Source organism: Molothrus aeneus, unplaced genomic scaffold, assembly GCF_037042795.1.
Source record: "Molothrus aeneus isolate 106 unplaced genomic scaffold, BPBGC_Maene_1.0 scaffold_371, whole genome shotgun sequence".
NCBI classification, from domain to species: Eukaryota; Metazoa; Chordata; class Aves; order Passeriformes; family Icteridae; genus Molothrus; species Molothrus aeneus.
This window is the reverse complement of record NW_027099039.1, coordinates 2,706-22,911: the sequence shown is the minus strand read 5'-3', so window position 1 is coordinate 22,911 and position 20,206 is coordinate 2,706. Positions and strand designations below refer to the sequence as shown.

Genomic DNA, 20,206 nt, shown 5'->3' with positions numbered 1-20,206 from the left:
CCGAAGAAGCAGCGCCGACCCTCCGGCCTTCATCCCGGCGTCAACGCGGGCAGCCAGGAAGATGCAGAGTCCGGAGCGGGGTGTGCGGCCAGCGCGGCTCACCCGGGATTGTCCCGCGCGGAGCCTTCCAGGGCGGATGGAGCAGGAGCGGCGCACAGAGCTCGGCCCGCACCGGGGCAAGGCGGGATGCGCCGGCAGCGACCCCTCCTCATCCCCCTCATCCACTCCGTCGTCATCCCCCTCATCCTCCCCCTCCTCATCCTCCTCCTCCTCCTCCTCCTCCTTTTCCTCCTCCTCCTCCCGCTCCCCCCGGCCCCGCCCCCACCCTTTCTCCCCCTCCCTTTGCCCAAATCCGTCCCATCGCCCCCCCCCAAACCCCTCCCCATCGCCCCCAATAAACGGCCCCGGGGCCAACTGGGAAGCTTTATTGGGAGCACTGGGAGCAGGCACTGGGCGGGGGCAGAGCGCCAGCGGGGCTGGGGGGGGACACGGGACCCCCCCAAAATCAGCGGAGCGGGGACGGAGCGGGGGGTCCCGGCCGGGCCCGAGCCCACGGGGAGGGGCTGCGGCCGCCGCCGGCTCAGGAGCTCTGTGGGCAGAGAAAAGGGGGTGACACCGGGCTGGGGGCCCCGGCGGGAGCGCGCACGCTCCGCCACGGCCGGGACGCCACCCCCGGCACCCGCCCTGACCTTCTTGCGCACGTAGAAGCCGAGCCCCAGCGCCAGGAAGACGAAGCCCAAGACGAAGCCCCCGATGCCCGTCAGCATCTTGCTGCGGGCGGCGTCCGGCGGCATCTCTGGGGGGTCCGCAGGGCTCAGCACCCCCAAAACCTCTCAGGGACACCCCCAGCCCCTCCCAGCGCCCTCCCTGTGGCCCCCAGCCCAGCCAGGAGCCCCTGAAACCTCCCCCCGATCCCTTTTTGTCCTGGCCAGGAGCCACCAAAGCCCCTCCCGTCCCTCTGAGGATCCCACAGCCCCCTCCCAGTTGCCCCCAGCGCCCCAGGAGCCCCAAAGCCTCTCGCAGTCCCTTGGCAGCCCCAGCAGGACTCAGCCAGAGCCCTCCCAGTCTGTGCCCAGCACAACCGAGCTCATGGCGAGCCCCGCTTTGCCATGGCCGATCTCCTTCCAGCGCCTCCGGGCTCACTGCGATCCCTCCCAGTCACACCCAGCGCCCCCAAACTCCCTCCCAGTCACACCCAGCACCCCCAAACTCCCTCCCAGTCACACCCAGCACCCCCAAACTCCCTCCCAGTCACACCCAGCAACCCCAAACTCCCTCCCAGTGCCCACCAGGACCCCCCCAACCCCATCCCACCCTCCCCAGCATCCCCCAAACCCCTTCCCAGCTCTTGCCCAGCCCCCAGGGCCTCTCCCAGTCCCAGCCCGGCTCTCTCCAGCTCCCTCCCAGTGGCTCCCAGCACAGCCCAGTGGCTCTGCCAGCGCCCCCAGGGGCTCCCCCGTACCCCAGTGCCGGCTCAGGGGCTGCTCCAGGCTGACGTGCTCCACCTGGCAGCTGTAGGTGAGCCCGCGCCGGGGCGGCGTTTCCAGCAGCACCAGCAGCTGGTAGGTCCAGTCCCTGTTGGGGACCACGTCGGTGGCCACCACGTGCTCCGAGAGCTCCTGCTGGCCCTGGAACCACCTCACCTGGATGGCAGCAGGGTAGAAATCCATCACGGAGCAGAGCAGGTGGCCAGGGCCCGGCTGGGAGCTCGAGGGGGGCACCAGCGAGATGGACACGCTGGGGGGCACTGGGGGAGAGAGAGAGAGAGCGGGGACACACTGGGATCAGCTGGGGGGCACTGGGAGAGAGAGGGGAGGGCTGGGCTGGGCTGGGGAGGGACTGGAAATGGACTGGGAGGGACTGGGATTTATTGGGTTGGCACTGAGAGAGATGGGAGGGGATGGGGGGAACCGGCAGAGAGGGTGGAGGTTTGAGAGTGAACTGGGAATGAACTGGGAAGAGACTGGGAATGGACTGGGAGGGACTGGGGAGGAATTGGAGATGGCCTCGGAGGGACTGGGATGGACTGGGAGGAACTGGGAATGGAGGGCGCGGCGCTGCGAGGCCGAGTCCAGCGCGGGGCTCTCGGCGCTGCGGGTCTGCCTGGCAACAGGGGAGTCACCAGAGAGACGCGATCTGATTGGCTGAGAAGCGTCAGCGTTACGCGTCGCTGAAATGGACGCGATGGGGGCCACTGGGAGGGACTGGGGTGGACTGGGATGGACTGGGAATGGATTGGGATGGATTGGGATGGATTTGGAGGGACTGGGAAGGGCTGGGAATGGACTGGGACGGATGGGGAATGGACTGGGAATGGGCTGAATATGAGTGGGAAGGAAGAAGGCGGGGCTGGGAATTAACTGGGATGGACTGGGAATGGACTGGGAGGAACCGAGGTGGCTCTGAGAGATGTGGGAGGGGAATGGGGGTACTGTGAGCGTGGGTGGAGATCTGGGAGTGAACTGGGAATGAACTGGGAATCGACTGGGAACTGAGTTGGAGGGGCGTGGTGGGACTGGGAGGGATTGGGAAGGACTGGAGTGGAACTGAGAAAGATGGGAGGGGCCCTCGGGACTGGGAGAGAGGGTGGAAGTTGGAGAGGGAACTGGGATTGAACTGGGAATGGACTGGGAGGGACGGAGATGGACTGGGAATGACTGGGCATGGACTGGGATGGACTGGGAATGGACTCGAAGGGGACTGGGAATGGACTGGGAGGGACTGGGAATGGACTGGGAGGGACTGGGAATGGAGTGGGAGGGACTGGGAATACACTGGAAGGGACTGGTGGGGACTGGGATTGATTGGGATGGGCACTGGCAGGGCAGGGCCCGAGGGCACACGCTCTGCCCCGCGCTCACCGCGGCGCTCCACGCTGAACGGGCGGGACACCTCGTAGTTGTGCCGGCAGTACGTGTCCACCGCAGCCCGTCTGTGCTCCATTTCAGCCGGGTCGTTGTTCCAGCGCTTGGCAATCCTCTCCCCAAAGGGGGTGAACCCCACGAAGTGCCCCAGGTCGCTGTCGAACATCACGTCCTGCAGCCGGTTGTAGATGTGCCTGACTACGTACCTGACCTTCTCCGTGCCGTTAATGAAGTAACACTCGACCGTTGCTAAGTCCTGGAACACCCCTGTGAGTGCAGGACACAGCTCAGCGGTGCCCCCCCAGCACCCCCCAGCCGCACCCCCAGAGCTCCGGGGCCCACCCCGGATCCCCGCCCCGCACCCCCTGTGCCCCACGGCCGCCACGGGACCCTCCTGCCCGCGCTGCCGCTTCCTCTTTGCCGCCCTTCCCCCATTTCCCCTTCCGCATCCTCTCCCCTCCCACCTCTGGCCGCTCCCAAATCACTTTTGGAGTCCCATTTTGCCCATTTTCCCACAAATCCCCCAATCCCCAGCCCCGTCCCGCTCAGTTTTGGGGTCCCCCCTTCGCCCCCTTTTCCCCCTTCTCCCTCCCCGTCCCAGCGCCTCCCGCGCCCCGCTCACCCGAGAGCTCCGCGCCCGCAGCCGGGGGGGCTCCCAGCACCACCAGTGCCACCAGTAGGGCCCCGGCTGCCGCCCCTCGCCCCATGGCCGGCGACCTCCACCCCAAACCGACCGCGCCCAACTGCGAGAGCCAGCCCGGAGCAGCGCGGGGTCATGAGGGACGCGCTCCCTGATTGGTCGGGCGTGGTTTTTGGCCGCGCTTTCATTGGTTGTGGGTTTTTTCGGGCTCGCTCTCATTGGCCGCAGTGATTTTTGCGCTCTGTAATTGGCCGGTTCCGTTGGGAGCCCGATTTCCAGAGGCTCTACCCAGCAACTGAGGCGTCATTTCCGCGCCTTTTTCTGATTGGCCGGAATTTCTTAGGGAGCTCAATTTCTGAACGCTCTTCCCGGCAACACGTGACGCGCCATACACCCCGCTCTCCCATTGGCCGAGCGCTTTTTGGGGTGCTGCTCCCCCGTTCCCAGCGCCCCCAGTTCGGATCCGCGTTCCTGGCAGCAGCACCGACCCTTCCCGCTGTGCCCGGAGCGCCATGGACGGAGCGCGGAGCCTCCCCCGGCTGCTGCCGCTGCTGGCCCTGACCCTGACCCCGATTCTGGGGGTCCAAGGTGGGGTTTGGGCGGCGGGGTCCCGGATTTGGGGTTCGCCGGAATTTTGATTCGGAACCCTTTGTCCCGCTCCGCTTCAGAAACAGAATTTAATTAACAACGGAGTCCAGGAAATTATTTGCTACTATTTAAATGTAACAAAATTAGGTAAACGAAAATTCTATTATAATAAGACATAGTATAATACTAATTTCTATAATTAATACTTCTGTAAAGTTTAAAAATTATTTATTAAAATTAATCCCGTTCGGGTCGTCTTCTTCCGACTGCTCCTCTTCCTCTCTCCTTCCTCTTCTATCTGGTTGCTCCTCCTCCGCCTCGAGGCGGGGCGGGAGAACCGCGCGGTTCTTCCTCCTCCTCCTTTCTCCCTCCTCTTCTTCTCTTCTTCCTCTTCTTCCCGGTTCCTCCTCCTCCCTCCTCCTTTCTAATCCCGCCTCCGCCTCCTCCTCCTCCTCCTCCTCCTCCTCCTCTTCCTCTTCCTCTTCCTCCTCCTCCTCCTCCCCAAATTTCCCGCTCGGCTCCGAGGGGCAGCGCCTGGAGCTGTGGATCTGCCCAGCAACTGCTGAGTCATCGCCGTCGCGCGATCTGATTGGCTGTTGCTTGTACAGCGCCCCCTGTGATTGGTTGGTTTTTTCCCCTGTTTGTTTCAGGGTTTGGGGAGGGGGAGTTTTGCTGTGGGATGATCCCAAAAATGCCCGAATTGACCGAATCCAAGAAAAAATCCGAGAGAATTCCCAAAAAAAAATCACAGAAAAATCCCCCATTTCAGCCCTCCAAAAATCCCAAATCCCAAACACCCAAAATTGCCCGAAAATCTGAAAGAAAATCACCGAAAATCGCTCCAATAATCAAAAAATTCCCTCCCGATATCTCTGAAAATCCCGTGAAAAATCCCCCGAAAATCATAAATTCGAAAACCTCCAAAATCCCAAAAAAATCCCAGAAAAATCCCGACAAAAAACCCCACAAAAATCCCTCAGAATCCCCCCCAAAAATAAAGAAAAATAAAATAAATTTTAAAAATTTCCCCAAAATCCGAGACCCGGAAACCGCAAAAAACCCCCTCAAAAAACTGCAGAAAAATCTCTCCCAAAAATCCCAGGGAAGTCCCCGAAAAATAAAAAAATCCCTCCCAAAATCCTTTAAAATCCTCAAAATATTTAAAAGTACCCCTAAAATCACAGAAAAAATAAATAAAAAAAAAATTAAAAAACCCCAAAATCCCCAAAAATCCCAAAATCCCAAACCCCCAAAATTCCCAGAAAAATCCCAGAAAATTCCCAACTCCCCCTAAAAATAATAAAAAAATCAAATCAAAAAACCCCAAAAGAAGTTCATGAAAAATCCCTTTTAAAAAAATCAATCTCCCAAAAAATCCCCAAATATCCCAACCCCGAAACCCCTCAAAATTCCCAAAAATTCCACCCCAAATTCCCCAAAAAAATCTCCAAAAAATCCAAAATAAAACCCCCAAAATCCCCCAGAAAATCCCCAAAAAATCCAAACGAAACCCCCCCAAATCCCCAAATATTCACAAAAAATCTTCCCCCCAAAAAATCTCCCAAAATTCCGAAAAAAATCCCCAAAATCCCAAATCCCAAAGCCACCAAAAATCCAAATTTTTCCCCAACCCCCCCCCAAAAATCCAAACTTTTCCCCCAAAAATCCAAATTTTTCCCAAAAAAAAGCCCCCAAAAAATCCAAATTTTTCCCCCCAAAATCCCAATTTTTCCCCAACCCCCCCCCCGAAAATCCAAATTTTCCCCCCAAAAATCCAAATTTTTTCCCCAAAAACCCCTGAAAATCCAAATTTTCCCACCAAAAAATTCAAAATTTTCCCCCCAAATAATCCAAATTTCCTCCCCCCAAAACACGACCAAAAATCCAAATTTTCCCCCCCAAAAATCCAAAATTTCCCACCAAAATTCAAAATTTCCCCCCATAAATCCAAATTTTTCCCCCCAAAAAACCCCAAAAATCCCAATTTTTCCCCCCAAAAATCCAAATTTTTCCCCCCAAAAATCGATTTTTTCCCCCCAAAAATCCAAATTTTTCCCCAAAACTCCCCCCCAAATCCAATTTTTTCCCCCAAAAAACCCCAAATAATCCAAATTGTTCCCCCCAAAAAAATCCAAATTTTTCCCCCAAAAAATCCAAATTTTTCCCGAAAAATCCAAATTTTTTCCCCACAAAAAACCCAAAAAATCCAAATTTTTTTCCCCAAAAATCCCAATTTTCCCCCCCAAAAATCCCAATTTTCCCCCCCAAAAAATCCAAATTTTTCCCCCAAAAAATCCAAATTTTTCCCCAAAAATCGAAATTTTTTCCCCACAAAAACCCCAAAAAATCCCAATTTTCCCCCCAAAAAATCCAAATTTTCCCCCCCAAAAATCCAAATTTTTCCCCCCAAAAATCCCAATTTTCCCCCCCAAAAAATCCAAATTTTTTCCCCCAAAAAATCCAAATTTTTCCCCCCAAAAATCCCATTTTTCCCCCCAAAAATCCCATTTTCCCCAAAAAGCAGACTCCAGACTGGAATAATATTTTCTTTATTTACACCATCCAAGAATTCCAAAGGATTTTTTTTTTCTCTTTTTTTTTTCCACTTTTTTTGTTGTTTTTTTTTTAAATTTTTTTCTTCTTTTTTCTAGGAAAAAAAAAAAAAAAAAACCCCAAAAATCCCAAACCACGAAATCCTAAAAGGGCCACGAGGGAATGGGAGAGAGGAGAAGGAAAAATGGGAAAAATTGGGAAAAAACCCCAAAAAAAGCAAAAAAAAAAACCCCAAAAAACCCCAAAAAAGCAAAAAAAAAAAACCCCAAAAACTCCAAAAAACCCCAAAAAAAACCCAACAAAAATCAGGAAAAACAAAGGAAAAATTAAAATAAAATAAAAAATTTTAACATAAAAAAAATTCCCCCCCCAACCCCTTTTTTATTTTATTTTATTTTTTATTTTAATTTTTAATTTTATTTTAATTTTAAATTTCATTTTATTTTTGAATTCCTGGAGATGGTGGAATTTTCCCAGAAATGAAAAGAATTTGGATTTTCTCTGGAAAAAAGGGGGGAAAAGGGAAAAAATTCCAATTTTTAGGAGGAAAAATGGGAAAAATTTCAAATTTTTAGGGGAAAAATGGGAAAAAAATTCGAATTTTTAGGGGAAAAAATGGGAGAAAAAATTCAAATTTTTAGGGGGGAAAAATTTAATTTTTATGGGAAAAATTTCAAATTTTTAGGTGGAAAAAATTTTCATTTTTAGGAGAAAAAATGGGGAAAAATCAATTTTTAGGGAAAAAAATTCAAATTTTTAGGGGAAAAACAGGGGAAAATGGAATTTTTATGGAAAAAAATTTCAATTTTTTAGGGGGAAAAAAGGAAAAAAAATTCAGTTTTTAGGGGGGAAAAAGGGGAAAAATTTAATTTTTTAGGAGAAAAAATGGGGAAAAATTCAATTTTTATGAAAAAAATTTCAGTTTTTAGGGGAAAAATGGGAAAAATTCAATTTTTATGGAAGAAAAAATTCAAATTTTTATGGAAAAAAAATTTCAAATTTTTAGGGGGAAAAATGGGGAAAAATTCAATTTTTATGGAAAAAAATTTTCAAAGTTTTAGGAGGAAAAAAGGGAAAATAATTTTAATTTTTAGGATTAAAAAAGAAATCAATTTTTAAAGGAAAATTTAAAGGAAAAAAGGGAAAAATTTAGGGGAAAAATTCAAATATTTTGCCCCAAATTGTAGAATTTTTTCTGCCTTTTTTCCCATTTTTTTACTTTAAAATTAAGGATTTTAAAGGAATTTTTAAAGAAATTTTTAGGATTTTTAAAGAAACTTTGAAGGATTTTTTTAGGAATTTTGGAGAAATTTTTGAAGTTTTTTTTCGGGAATTTTAAGGATTTTTTAGGAATTTTTTAAAGATGATTTTTACAAATTTTTGCAGATTTTTAAAGGAATTTTTAAGGAATTTTTCCCTCAAAATCCCCAATTCAAAAATCCAAATTTCCCCAAATTTTGGATTTTTTTTCGGCCTCTTTTCCTTGTTTTGTTTTACTTTAAATTTGATTTTTTTAAGGAATTTTTTCCAGGATTTTTTTCCAGGAATTCCACCTCAATCCTTCCCTTTTTCCCCCTAAAAATTCCCATTTTTCCCCAAAAATTCCCATTTTTTCCCAATTTTTTCCCCCAAATTTTTCCATTTTCCCAGGAAATTTTCAGATTTTTTCCAGGATTTTTTTCTGGGAATTTTTTCCAGGAATTCCACTTCAACCCCTCCCCTTAGCCCCCCAAAATTCCCATTTTTTCCCTAAAATTCCCATTTTTTTCCCAAATTTTCACCTTTTTCCAGGAATTTTTTTGGGTTTTTTTTCCAGGAATTTTTTTCTGGGAATTTTTTCCAGGAATTCCACCTCAACCCCTCCTTTTTCCCCCAAAAAATTCCCATTTTTCTCCCAAAAATTCCCATTTTTTTCCCCAAAAATCCAATTTTTTCCCAATTCTTTTTCCCCAAATTTTTTACATTTTCCCAGGAAATTTTCAGATTTTTTCCAGCATTTTTTTCTGGGAATTTTTTCCAGGAATTCCACTTCAACCCCTCCCTTTACCCCCCAAAAACTCCCATTTTTTTCCCTAAAATTCCCATTTTCCTCCCAAAATTCCCATTTTTTTCCCAAAATTTTACAATTTTTCCAGGAATTCTTTCTGGGAATTTTTTCCAGGAATTCCACCTCAACCTCTCCCTTTTCCCCGTTTTTATCCTCAAAAAAAATCCCATTTTTTTCCCCCTAAAATTCCCATTTTTCCCCCAAAAATTCCCTTTTTTTTCCCAAATTTTCACCTTTTTCCAGGAAATTTTCAGATTTTTTCCAGGAATTTTTTCCAAGGTTTTTTTCCAAGATTTTTTTCCAGGAATTTTTTCCAGCAATTCCCCCTCCAACTTCTCCATTTCCTCCCTTTCCTCCCCCCAAAAAAAATCCCAATTTCCCCCAAATTTTTCCTTTTTTTTCCAGCATTTTTTTCTGGGAATTTTTTCCAGGAATTCCACTTCAACCCCTACCTTTACCCCCCAAAAATTCCCATTTCTCACCCAAAAAATTCCCATTTTTTTCCCAAAAATTCCAATTTTTTCCCAATTTTTCCCCCAATTTTGACATTTTTCTCCAGGATTTTTTCTGGGAATTTTTTCCAGGAATTCCACTTCAATCCTTCCCTTTTTCCCCCTAAAAACTCCCATTTTTTCCCCAAAAAAAATCCCATTTTCCCCCAAAAATTCCCATTTTTTCCCAATTTTTCCCCCAAATTTTTACATTTTTTTCCAGGAATTTTTTCCAGCAATTCCCCCTCCAAATCCTCCATTCCCTCCCTTTTTCCCCTCCCAAAAATCCCATTTTTCCCCCAAAATTTTTTAATTTTCCCCCCAAATTTTTTACATTTTCCCCCCAAATTTTACCATTTTCCCCCTTTTTTTTTCATTTTTTCGGTTTTTTTCCAGGAATTCTTCAGTTTTTTTGTATTTTTTTGCTTTTCCTCCTGGGAATTGGGGTTTTTCCGGGTTTTTTTGGGAATTCAGGCGGAATCGGAGTCGCTGGTGTCCGAGGAGGAGGAGGAGGAGGAAGAGGAGCTGGAATCCGAGCTGGAGCTGGAGGCGCTGAGGCGCGAGGCGGCCGCCGCTGCCGACTCCGGCTTCTCGTTGGCTGGAAACGGGGAGAAAAGGGGGAAAAATCGGGAAAAAATCCCCCAAAATTCAACTTTTTATTCCCCAAAAAATTCCCCCCAAAAATTCCCCCAAAAATTCCCAAAAAATTCCCAAAAAATTCCTCAAAAATCCCCCAAAAATTCCTCAAAAATTCCCAATTTTCAGGGGTTTTTTTTAGGAATTATTGCCCAAAAATTCCAAATTTTGGAGCCATTTTTTGGCCAAATTCACCCACCCGGTCCATCCAAAATTCCCCCAAATTCCCAGAATTCCAACCCAAAATCCCAAAATTCCCCCAAAAATTCCTCAAAAAATCCCAATTTCCAGAGTTTTGGTGGAATTAATTCCCCAAAAATTCCTCAAAAAATTCCCCCAAAATTCCTCAAAAATTCCCCCAAAAAATTCCCCAAAAATTCCCAAATTTCCAGGTTTTTTTGAGGAATTTTTCCCCAAAAATTCCAAATTTTGGAGCCATTTTTTGGCCAAATTCAGCTCCCAACCCATCCAAAATTCCAACCCAAAAATCCCAAAATTCCCAAAATTCCAATCCCAGAATTTCCCCCATTGCCGCTGCCGACTCCGGCTTCTCGTTGGCTGGAAACGGGAGAAAAGGGGAAAAATCGGGAAAAAATCCCCCCAAAATTCAACTTTTTATTCCCCCAAAAAATTCCTCCAAAATTCCCCCCAAAATTCCCCCAAAAAATCCCCAAAAAATCCGATTTTTCCAACCTTTTTTGGGCTTTTTTGGGCCAAGTTCTGTTGGCGAACCCATCCAGAATTCCCAATCCTAAAATTGTGAATTCCCAAATCCCAAAAATTCCCCAATTTCCAAATTCCCAGAATTCCCAAAATTCCTAAAGATTCCCAGATTTTGGACCAATTTCTAGGGGTTTTTTTTGAGGAATTATTCCCCAAAAATTCCAAATTTTGGGTTTTTTTTCCCAGAATTCAGGGACTCCCAGAATTCATTGACTCCAATCCCAAAATTCCCCCAAAAATTCCTCAAAAAATGCCAAAATTCCAGGTTTTTTTGAGGAATTATTTCCCCAAAAACTTCCAAATTTTGGATCTTTTTTGGGGTGGATTTCAGCTGCCCAACACATCCCAAAATTCCCCCAAAAATTCCTCAAAATTCCCCCAAAAATTCCTCAAAAATTCCCCCAATGATTCCCCAAAAACTCCTCAAAAATTCCCCAAAAATTCCAAATTTTGGATCTTTTTTGGGGCAGATTTCAGCTGCCCAACACATCCCAAATTTCCCAATTCAAATCCCAAAATTCCCAAAATTCCCAATCCCAGAATTTCCCCCATTGCCGCTGCCGACTCCGGCTTCTCATTGGCTGAAAACGGGGAAAAAATGGGAAAAATCGGGAAAAAATCCCCCAAAAATTCAACTTTTTATTCCCCAAAAAATTCCTCCAAAATTCCCCCCAAAATTCCCCAAAAAAATCCCAAAAAAATCCGATTTTTCCAACCTTTTTTGGGCTTTTTTTGGCCAAGTTCTGTTGGCGAACCCATCCAGAATTCCCAAATTCCCAGAATTCCTAAAGATTCCCAGATTTTGGACCATTTTTTAGGGGTTTTAGGAGGAATTATTGCCCAAAAAATCCAAATTTTGGAGCCATTTTTTGGCCAAATTCAGCTCCCAATGCATCCCAAAATTCCCCCAAAAATTCCCTCCAAAATTCCCCAAAAATTCCCAAAAAATTCCCCCCAAAATTCCCAAAAAATTCCTCAAAAATCCCCCAAAAATTCCCCTGAAGATTTCTCAAAAATCCCCCCAAAATTCCCCAAAGATTCCTCAAAAAATCCCCAAAAATTCCTCAAAAATTCCTCAAAAATGCCCAAATTTCCAGTTTTTTTTGAGGAATTATTGCTCAAAAATTCCAAATTTTGGAGTCATTTTTTGGCCAAATTCAGCTCCCAATGCATCCAAAATTCCAACCCAAAAATCCAAAATTCCCAAAATTCCCAATCCCAGAATTTCCCCCATTGCCGCTGCCGACTCCGGCTTCTCGTTGGCTGAAAATGGGGAAAAAATGGGAAAAATTGGGAAAAATCCCGAAAAAATTCAACTTTTTATTTATTCCAGCTAAAATTCCCCCAAAAATTCCCCAAAAACTCCCAAAAAATTCCAATTTTTGGAGCCCTTTTGAGCCATTTTTAGTGACATTATTCCCAAAAAATTCAATTTTTGAGCTTTTTTTTCGGGGTTTTTTCCCAGAATTCTTTTCCCCACCCCACCCAAATTTCCCCAAATTCCCAAAATTTCCCCAAATTCTGTTTTTCCAACCCTTTTTTGGGGGTTTTTTGGCCGAGTTGAGCTGCCCGCTGACGTCCTGCAGCCGCTTCTCCAACTCCCGTTTCTTCTCCAGGGCCAGCTCCTCTTTCGTCTTCCCCACCGGCTTCTTCAGGGCTGGAAAGTTCCAGAAAAGTCAGGAAAAAATGGGGAAAAATGGGGGAAAATTGGGGGGAAATTGGGGGGAAATTGGGGGAAAAATCGCAGAAAAAATCGCAATAAAATCTTGAAAAATTGCAGAAAAATCCCTAAAAAATCCCCAAAAAATAATTCCAAAAATCCCCAAAAGATCCCCAAAAAATCATCAAAAAAATCATCAAAAGAATCACCAAAAAATCATCAAAAAAATCACCAAAAATTCCAAATAATTCCCTGAAAAATCCCAAATAATTCCCTGAAAAATCCCAAAAAAATCATCAAGAAATCAAAAAAACAATCAAAAATTCACAAAAAGTCCCCAAAAAGTCCCTGAAAAAAATCCCCCAAAAATCCCAGAAAAATCCCCAAAAAAATCACCCAAAAATCCCCAAAAGATCCTCAAAAAATCACCAAAAATTCCAGAAAAATCCCCAAAAATCCTCAAAAAACCCACCCAAAAATCATTTAAAAATCCCCCAAAGAAATCACCAAAAATTCCCCAAAAAATCCCCAAATAATCAAAAAAATCCCCAAAAAATCCCCAAAAAAATCCTCAAAAATTTCCCCAAAAAATGCCTAAAAATCTGAAAAAATCCCCGAAAAATCACCTAAAAACCTGAAAAAAATCCCCTCAAAAACATTTAAAAATCCCCGAAAAACCCCTCAAAAAAAACCCAAATCCCCTCAAAGACCCGCCCAAATCCCCTCAGAAAAAAACTCAAATCCCTTCACAAAAACCCCTCAAAAAACCCCTCACAAAAACCCCAAAACCCCCTCAGAAAAAACCCCAAACCCCCTCACAAAACCCCCTCAAAAACCCCCTCAAAAAAAAACCCCAAACCCCCTCACAAAAACCCCCAAACCCCCTCAGAAAAAACTCCCAAACCCCCTCAGAAAAAACCCCAAAACCCCCTCAGAAAAATCCCAAAACCCCCAAAACCCCCTCAAACACCCCCCAAACCCCCTCAAAATAGCCCCAAATCCCTCAAAAAAACCCCCAAAACCCCTCAAAAAACCCCAAAACTCCCTCAAACCCCCCCCCAACCCCCTCAGAAAAAAACCCAAATCTCCTCAAAAAAACTCCCAAACCCGTCAAAAACCCCAAATCCCCTCACAAAAACCCCTCAAAAACCCCCTCGGAAAAAACCCCATACCCCCTTCAAAAACCCCTCCAAAACCCCCAAAATCCCCTCAAAAAAAAACCCCAAACCCCCTCAAAGAAACCCCTCAAAAAACCCCAAATGCCTCAAAAACCAATCCAACCCCCCCCAAACCCCCTCACAAAAACCCCCAAACCCCCTAAGAAAACCCCAAACCCCCTCAAAAAAACCCCCTCAAAAAAACCCCCTCAAAAAAATCCCCAAACCCCCTCAGTGAAAAACCCAAACCCCTCAGAAAAAAACCCAAAAACCCTCAAAAAAACCCCAAAACCCCCTCAAAAACACCCCCAAACCCCCTCACAAAAACCCCTCCCAAACCCCCTCAGAAAAACCCCAAATCCCCTCACAAAAACCCCTCAAAAAACCCCTCACAAAAACCCCCAAACCCCCTCAGAAAAAACCTCAAAACCCCCTCAAAAACCCCTCAAAAAACCCCAAACCCCCTCAAAAAAAAACCCCAAAACGCCCTCAAAAAAACCCCCAAATCCCCTTCAAAAACCCCTCCAAAACCCCCAAATCCCCTCAAAAAAACCCCAAACCCCCCTCAAAATCCCCAAACCCCCTCATAAAAACCCCCAAACCCCCTCAGAAAAACCCCCAAGCTCCTCAGAAAAAAACCCAAACCCCCCTCATAAAAACGCCCAAATCCCCTCAAAACCCCTCAAAAAATCGCCAAAACCCCCTCAAAAAAAACCCCAAACCCCTCACAACAACCCCCAAAATCCCCTCAAAAACCCCTCAAAAAAACCCCCTAATCCCCTCAAAAAAACCCCAAAACTCCCTCAAAAAACCCCTCCAAAACCCCCTAATCCCCTCAAAAAAACCCCAAGATCCCCTCACAAAAACCTCTCAAAAAAACCCCAAAACCCCCCCAAACCCCCTCAAACACCCCCCCAAACCCCCTCAAAAAAAAACCCCAAATCCCCTTCAGAAACCCCTCAAAAAAACCCCCAAATCCCCTCAAAACCAACCCCAAATCCCCTCAAAAAACCCCTCCAAAACCCCCTAATCCCCTCAAAAAAACCCCAAAATCCCCTCAAAAAACCCCAAAATCCCCTCAAAAAAACCCCAAACCCCCTTACAAAACCCCCCCCAAACCCCCTCAGAAAAAAACCCAAACCCCCCTCAGAAAAACACCCAAATCCCCTCAAAAACCCCTCAAAAAAACCCCAAAATCCCCTCACAAAAGCCCCTCAAAAAAACCCCAAAATCCCCTCAAAAAAACCCCTCAAAAAAACCCCTCATAAAAACCCCTCAGAAAAAACCCCCAATACCCCTCAGAAAAACCCCCAAACCCCTCAGAAAAAACCCCAAAACCCCTCAAAAACCCCTCAAAAAAACCCCAAAATCCCCTCAAAAAACCCCTCACAAAAACCCCTTACAAAAACCCCCAAAACCCCTCAGAAAAAAAACCCCAAACCCCTCAGAAAAAAACCCCAAAACCCCTCAAAAACCCCTCAAAAAAAACCCCAAAATCCCCTCAAAAAACCCCCTCAAAAAAAACCCTCACAAAAACCCCTCACAAAAACCCCAAAACCCCTCAGAAAAAACCCCCAAACCCCCTCAGAAAAACCCCAAAACCCCTCAAAATCCCCTCAGAAAAACCCCCAAAACCCCTCAGAAAAAAACCCCAAACCCCTCAGAAAAAACCCCAAAACCCCTCAAAAACCCCTCAAAAAAACCCCTCAAAAAAACCCTCAAAAAAAACCCCTCAAAAAACCCCTTACAGAAACCCCCAAAACCCCTCAGAGAAAACCCCCAAACCCCTCAGAAAAAAACCCAAACCCCCCTCAGAAAAACGCCCAAATCCCCTCAAAAACCCCTCAAAAAAACCCCAAAATCCCTCACAAAAGCCCTCAAAAAAACCCCAAAATCCCCTCAAAAAAACCCTCAAAAAAACCCCTCAAAAAACCCTTACAGAAACCCCCAAAACCCCTCAGAAAAAACCCCCAAACCCCCTCAGGAAAAAAACCCCAAAACCCCTCAAAAACCCCTCAAAAAAACCCCAAAATCCCCTCAAAAAAACCCCTCAAAAAAACCCCTCAAAAAACCCCTTACAGAAACCCCCAAAACCCCTCAGAAAAAACCCCCAAACCCCCTCAGAAAAAAACCCCAAAACCCCTCAAAATCCCCTCAAAAAAACCCCAAAATCCCCTCAAAAAAACCCCTCAAAAAAACCCCTCAAAAAACCCCTTACAGAAACCCCCAAAACCCCTCAGAAAAAACCCCCAAACCCCCTCAGAAAAAAAACCCCAAAACCCCTCAAAAACCCCTCAAAAAAACCCCAAAACCCCCTCAAAAAAACCCCAAAACCCTCAGAAAAACCCAAAGCCCCTCAAAAACCCCTCAAAAACAAACCCAAAACCCCTCAGAAAAAACCCCATAACCCCTCAAAAACCCCTCAAAAAAAACCCTCAAAAAACCCCTCACAAAAACCCCTCACAAAAACCCCTCACAAAAACCCCTCACAAAAACCCCTCACAAAAACCCCCAAAACCCCTCAGAAAAAAACCCCAAAACCCCTCAGAAAAAAACCCAAACCCCCTCAGAAAAACGCCCAGATCCTCTCAAAAACCCCTCAAAAAAACCCCTCAAACAAACCCCAAAACCCCTCAAATCCCCTCAAAAAAACCCCCAAATCCCCCCTCAGAAAAACGCCCAGATCCCCTCAAAAACCCCTCAAAAAATCCCCCAAACCCCCTCAAAAAAAAACCCCAAACCCCTCACAAAAACCCCCAAAATCCCCTCAAAAAGCCCTCCAAAACCCCCTAATCCCCTCAAAAAAACCCCAAAACCCCTCACAGAAAGCCCTCCAAAACCCCCTAATCCCCTCAAAAAAACCCCAAAACCCCTCAGAAAAAACCCCAAAACCCCTCAAAAACCCCTCAAAAAAACCCCCAAACCCCCTCAAAAAAACCCCAAAACCCCTCGAAAAAACCCCAAAACCCCTCAAAACCCCCCCAAACCCCGCTCCCCTCGCCATGTCTCACTTTCGCTGTAGGGCTTGCGCGGTTTCTTCCTGAGGCAGGAGAGGACGTAGCGCTCGAGCTCCCTGAGCGTGGAGGCCTTGAGGGTCTCGAAGTCGATCTCGATCTCCTCGGGGTTGGAGTCCCTGAGCGAGGGCTCGCGGCTCTGGATGATGTGCACGACCCTGCCCAGCTTCTCCCCGGGCAGTTTGTTGATGTCCAGGCTCAGCTGCCGCTTCTCGTCGTACGACATCGGCTTCGACTCCTCCTCCTCCTCCGAGTCCAGCAGCGACGACGGCGCCGGGGCCAGCGCGGCCTTCGAGGACTTCTTGGAGGGCCTAAAAATGAAATTGAAAATATCCTGGGTTTGTTACGGAGCTTTGGGGCTTTTTCCTGATTTTTTGGCAATTTTTTCCTGATTTTTTGCTGTTTTTTCCTGATTTTTTTGCAATTTTTTCCTGATGTTTTGGCAATTTTCTTCCTAATTTTCGGGGACTTTTCGGGATTTTTTTTTTTTTTCTGGATTTTTTTGGGGCTTTTTTTCTGGATTTTTTCTGGAATTTTTTTTTTTTTGGGGGGGGGGGGGGTATTTTTGGCAATTTTCTTCCTAATTTTTGGGAATTTTTCCTGGATTTTTGGGGGCTTTTTTCTGGATTTTTTTCGTATTTTTGGCAATTTTCTTCCTAATTTTTGGGTTTTTTCCCTAATTTTTGGGGATTTTTTCCTGATGTTTTGGCAATTTTCTTCCTATTTTTGGCAATTTTCTTCCTAATTTTTGGGGATTTTTTCCTGATTTTTTGGGATTTTTTTCTGGATTTTTTTTCGTATTTTTGGCAGTTTTCTTCCTAATTTTTGGCTTTTTTTTCCCTAATTTTTGGGGATTTTTTCCTGATGTTTTGGCAATTTTCTTCCTAATTTTGACCATTTTTTCCTAATTTTCTGCAGTTCTTTTCCTGATTTTTTCCTGATTTTTGGCAATTTTCTTTCTATTTTTTAGCAATTTTCTTCTAATTTTGGGGGTTTTTTTCCCAATTTTTCCTGAATTTTTGTGGGCCCTCCTGAGCTGGGCCTGCTGTGCCCGGCACTCCTCAGCCCAAACCCCAAAATCCTCATCCCATAACCTCAAAAACTCCCAAAAAATCCCTGAAAAATTGCAAAAAACCCCTGAAAATTCCCAAATAAATATCAAAAAATCCCAAAATCCCAAAAATATCAAAATGCAGCCAACCTGGATCCGGTTCCAGCCCGTTTTTGGTGAGGCCTCCTGAGCTGGGCCTGCCTGTGCCTGGGACTCCTCATCCCAAACCCCAAAAACCCACAAAAAATCCCTGAAAAATCCCCAAAAAATCACTGAAAAAGCCCTGAAAAATTGCAAAAAAACCCTGAAAATTCCCAAATAAATCCCAAAATCCCAAAAATATCAAAAATATCCACCTGGATCCGGTTGCAGCCCAGTTTTTTCAGGCCCTCCTGAGCTGGGCCTGCCGTGCCCGGGCCTCCTCATCCCAAACCCCAAAATCCTCATTTCATACCTCAAAAACTCCCAAAAATTCCTTGAAAAATTGCAAAAAACCTTGAAACTTCAAAAATAAATCCAAATAAATATAAAAATATCAAAAATATCAAACTCCAGCTGACCTGGATCCGGTTCCAGCCCCGTTTCTGTGGGCCCTCCTGAGCTGGGCCTGCTGTGCCTGGGACTCCTCAGCCCAAACCCCAAAAACCCCCCAAAAATCCCCAAAAAATCACAAAAAAATCCCTGAAAAATTGCAAAAAAACCCTGAAAATTCCCAAATAAATCCCAAAAAATCCCAAAAATATCAAAATCCAGCTGACCTGGATCTGGTTCCAGCCCTGTTTCTGTGGGCCCTCCTGAGCTGGGCCTGCCGTGCCCGGGCCTCCACAGCCCAAACCCCAAAATCCTCATCCCATACCTCAAAAAACTCCCAAAAAATCCCCCAAATTTGCAAAAACTCCTGAAAATTCCCAAATAAATCCCAATAAACCCAAAAATATCAAAAATATCAAACTCCAGCTGGCCTGGATCTGGTTCCAGCCCCATTTTTGAGGGGCCTCCTCAGCTGGGCCTGCCCTGCCCGGGACTCCTCATCCCAAACCCCAAAAACTCCCAAAAAATCCCTGAAAAATGCCTCAAAAATTGCAGAAAAATCCCTAAAAAAATTCCAGAAAAACCTGAAAAAAAATCTGAGAAAAATTGCAGAAAAATCCCACAAAACCCCTCAAAAATCCCCCAAAAATCTCAAAAAAATCCCCCAAAAATCCCCAAGTTTCCCTAAAACCCTAAACCATTTTGGGATCTCACCTGGATCCGGTTGCAGCCCCGTTTTTCCGGGCCCTCCTGAGCTGGGCCTGCCGTGCCCGGGCCTCCTCGTCCGGCCCCGCTCTCCCTTTGTGCTTCTCGGATTTTTTCTTCTTCCTCTTCTCCCTCTTCCTCTTGGGTTTGGCCACGGGGCCCTGGGACAGCGCCGCCAGCTGCTCGTGCACCGCCCGAAGCTGCAAAAAAACATTTCCCAATTTTTTTCTGGGGTTTTCCCATTTTTTTCCTATTTTTTTCCGATTTTTTTCCCATTTTTTTCCGATTTTTTTCCCATTTTTTTCTGATTTTTTTCCGGTATTTTTGGTGATTTTTCCCTATTTTTTTTCCTGGTTTTCTCCCATTTTCCTCAATTTTCCCCTATTTTTTTCTAAATTTTTCCCAATTTTTCCTGTTTTTTTCTGATTTTTTTCCTAATTTTTTTCCTATTTTTTCCTATTTTTTTTCTGGTTTTTCCCCCAATTCCTTCCTATTTTTCCCCTAAATTTTACCAATTTTCCCAACTATTTTTCTGTATTTTTTCCATCTTTCCATGAATTTTTCCCTGATATTTTCCTATTTTTCCCCAAAATTTTCCTTTTTTTTCTGATTTTTTTTCCGGTATTTTTTGGGATTTTTCCCTATTTTTTTCCTGGTTTTCCTCCCATTTTTCCCCAATTTTTCCCCCAAATTTTCCCCCATCTTCCCCCCTATTCCCCCCAACTTTTCCCTCATTTTCCCCCCGATTTCTCACCTGCTCCTGCAGCTCCGCCAGCCTGTTCGCTCTCTCCTCCTCGGAATCCGAGCTCTCCTCGCTCTCCGAGGACGTTTCCGTGGAGCTTTCTTCATCCTCGTCCTCCTCCTCCTCCTCCTCCTCCTCCTCGTCCTCCTCGCTGGACGATTCCTCGGACGAGGATTTGGGCGCCGGCAGCGGCGCCGAGGCCGAGGCCGCCCCCGACTCCTGCGGCTCGTCCGGCATCTTGGCGTAGCTGAACTCAAACACGTCCTGGGGAAAGAGAATTCCCAAAAAAAATCCTAAATTTGTGTCCTAAAAGGCTCAGAAATTCTGGGAAAAAAATTCCGAAATTCCCAGCCCAAAATCCCAAATTTTGAGGGTAAAATTTCAAATTTTGAGGGTAAAATCTCAAATTTTGAGGGTAAATCTCAAATTTCGAGGTGAGTCCGGCATCTTGGCGTAGCTGAACTCAAACACGTCCTGGGGAAAGAGAATTCCCAAAAAAAATCCTAAATTTGTGTCCTAAAAGGCTCAGAAATTCTGGGAAAAAAATTCCGAAATTCCCAGCCCAAAATCCCAAATTTTGAGGGTAAAATTTCAAATTTTGAGGGTAAAATCTCAAATTTTGAGGGTAAAATCTCAAATTTCGAGGTGAGTCCGGCATCTTGGCGTAGCTGAACTCAAACACGTCCTGGGGAAAGAGAATTCCCAAAAAAAATCCTAAATTTGTGTCCTAAAAGGCTCAGAAATTCTGGGAAAAAAATTCCGAAATTCCCAGCCCAAAATCCCAAATTTTGAGGGTAAAATCCC

General features: G+C 45.8%; 2 protein-coding genes across 2 annotated transcripts; both read right to left on the bottom strand.

The window, feature by feature from the left end:
* Nucleotides 1-410: 410 nt before the first annotated feature.
* Nucleotides 411-3,612, bottom strand: LOC136570797 (class II histocompatibility antigen, B-L beta chain-like). The gene is made up of 5 exons (XM_066571202.1): nt 3,487-3,612; nt 2,862-3,131; nt 1,463-1,747; nt 690-796; nt 411-589 (listed from the first exon to the last, which is right to left on the bottom strand). The coding sequence occupies exons 1-5, from the start codon at nt 3,569-3,571 to the stop codon at nt 581-583; spliced, it is 756 nt and encodes a 251-aa protein (XP_066427299.1). The 5' UTR covers nt 3,572-3,612; the 3' UTR covers nt 411-580.
* Nucleotides 3,613-9,174: 5,562 nt separating this feature from the next.
* LOC136570806 (bromodomain-containing protein 2-like) lies at nt 9,175-19,664 on the bottom strand. The gene is made up of 5 exons (XM_066571210.1): nt 19,415-19,664; nt 18,670-18,860; nt 16,371-16,684; nt 12,077-12,199; nt 9,175-9,781 (listed from the first exon to the last, which is right to left on the bottom strand). Exons 1-5 carry the CDS (start codon nt 19,637-19,639, stop codon nt 9,654-9,656), a joined length of 981 nt encoding a protein of 326 aa, XP_066427307.1. The 5' UTR covers nt 19,640-19,664; the 3' UTR covers nt 9,175-9,653.
* Nucleotides 19,665-20,206: the final 542 nt, after the last annotated feature.

Excerpts from the sequence above, each read along its gene's own strand:
- LOC136570797 (XM_066571202.1), bottom strand. The coding sequence starts at position 3,571 with ATGGGGCGAGGGGCGGCAGCCGGGGCCCTACTGGTGGCACTGGTGGTG. Across the intron at positions 3,132-3,486 it reads TGCGGGCGCGGAGCTCTCGG|GGGTGTTCCAGGACTTAGCA; the intron begins GTGAGCGGGGCG and ends CTGCACTCACAG. Across the intron at positions 797-1,462 it reads GCCCCTGAGCCGGCACTGGG|AGATGCCGCCGGACGCCGCC; the intron begins GTACGGGGGAGC and ends CGGACCCCCCAG.
- LOC136570806 (XM_066571210.1), bottom strand. The coding sequence starts at position 19,639 with ATGCCGGACGAGCCGCAGGAGTCGGGGGCGGCCTCGGCCTCGGCGCCG. Across the intron at positions 18,861-19,414 it reads TGGCGGAGCTGCAGGAGCAG|CTTCGGGCGGTGCACGAGCA; the intron begins GTGAGAAATCGG and ends GTTTTTTTGCAG. Across the intron at positions 12,200-16,370 it reads GCGCAAGCCCTACAGCGAAA|CCCTGAAGAAGCCGGTGGGG; the intron begins GTGAGACATGGC and ends GGAACTTTCCAG.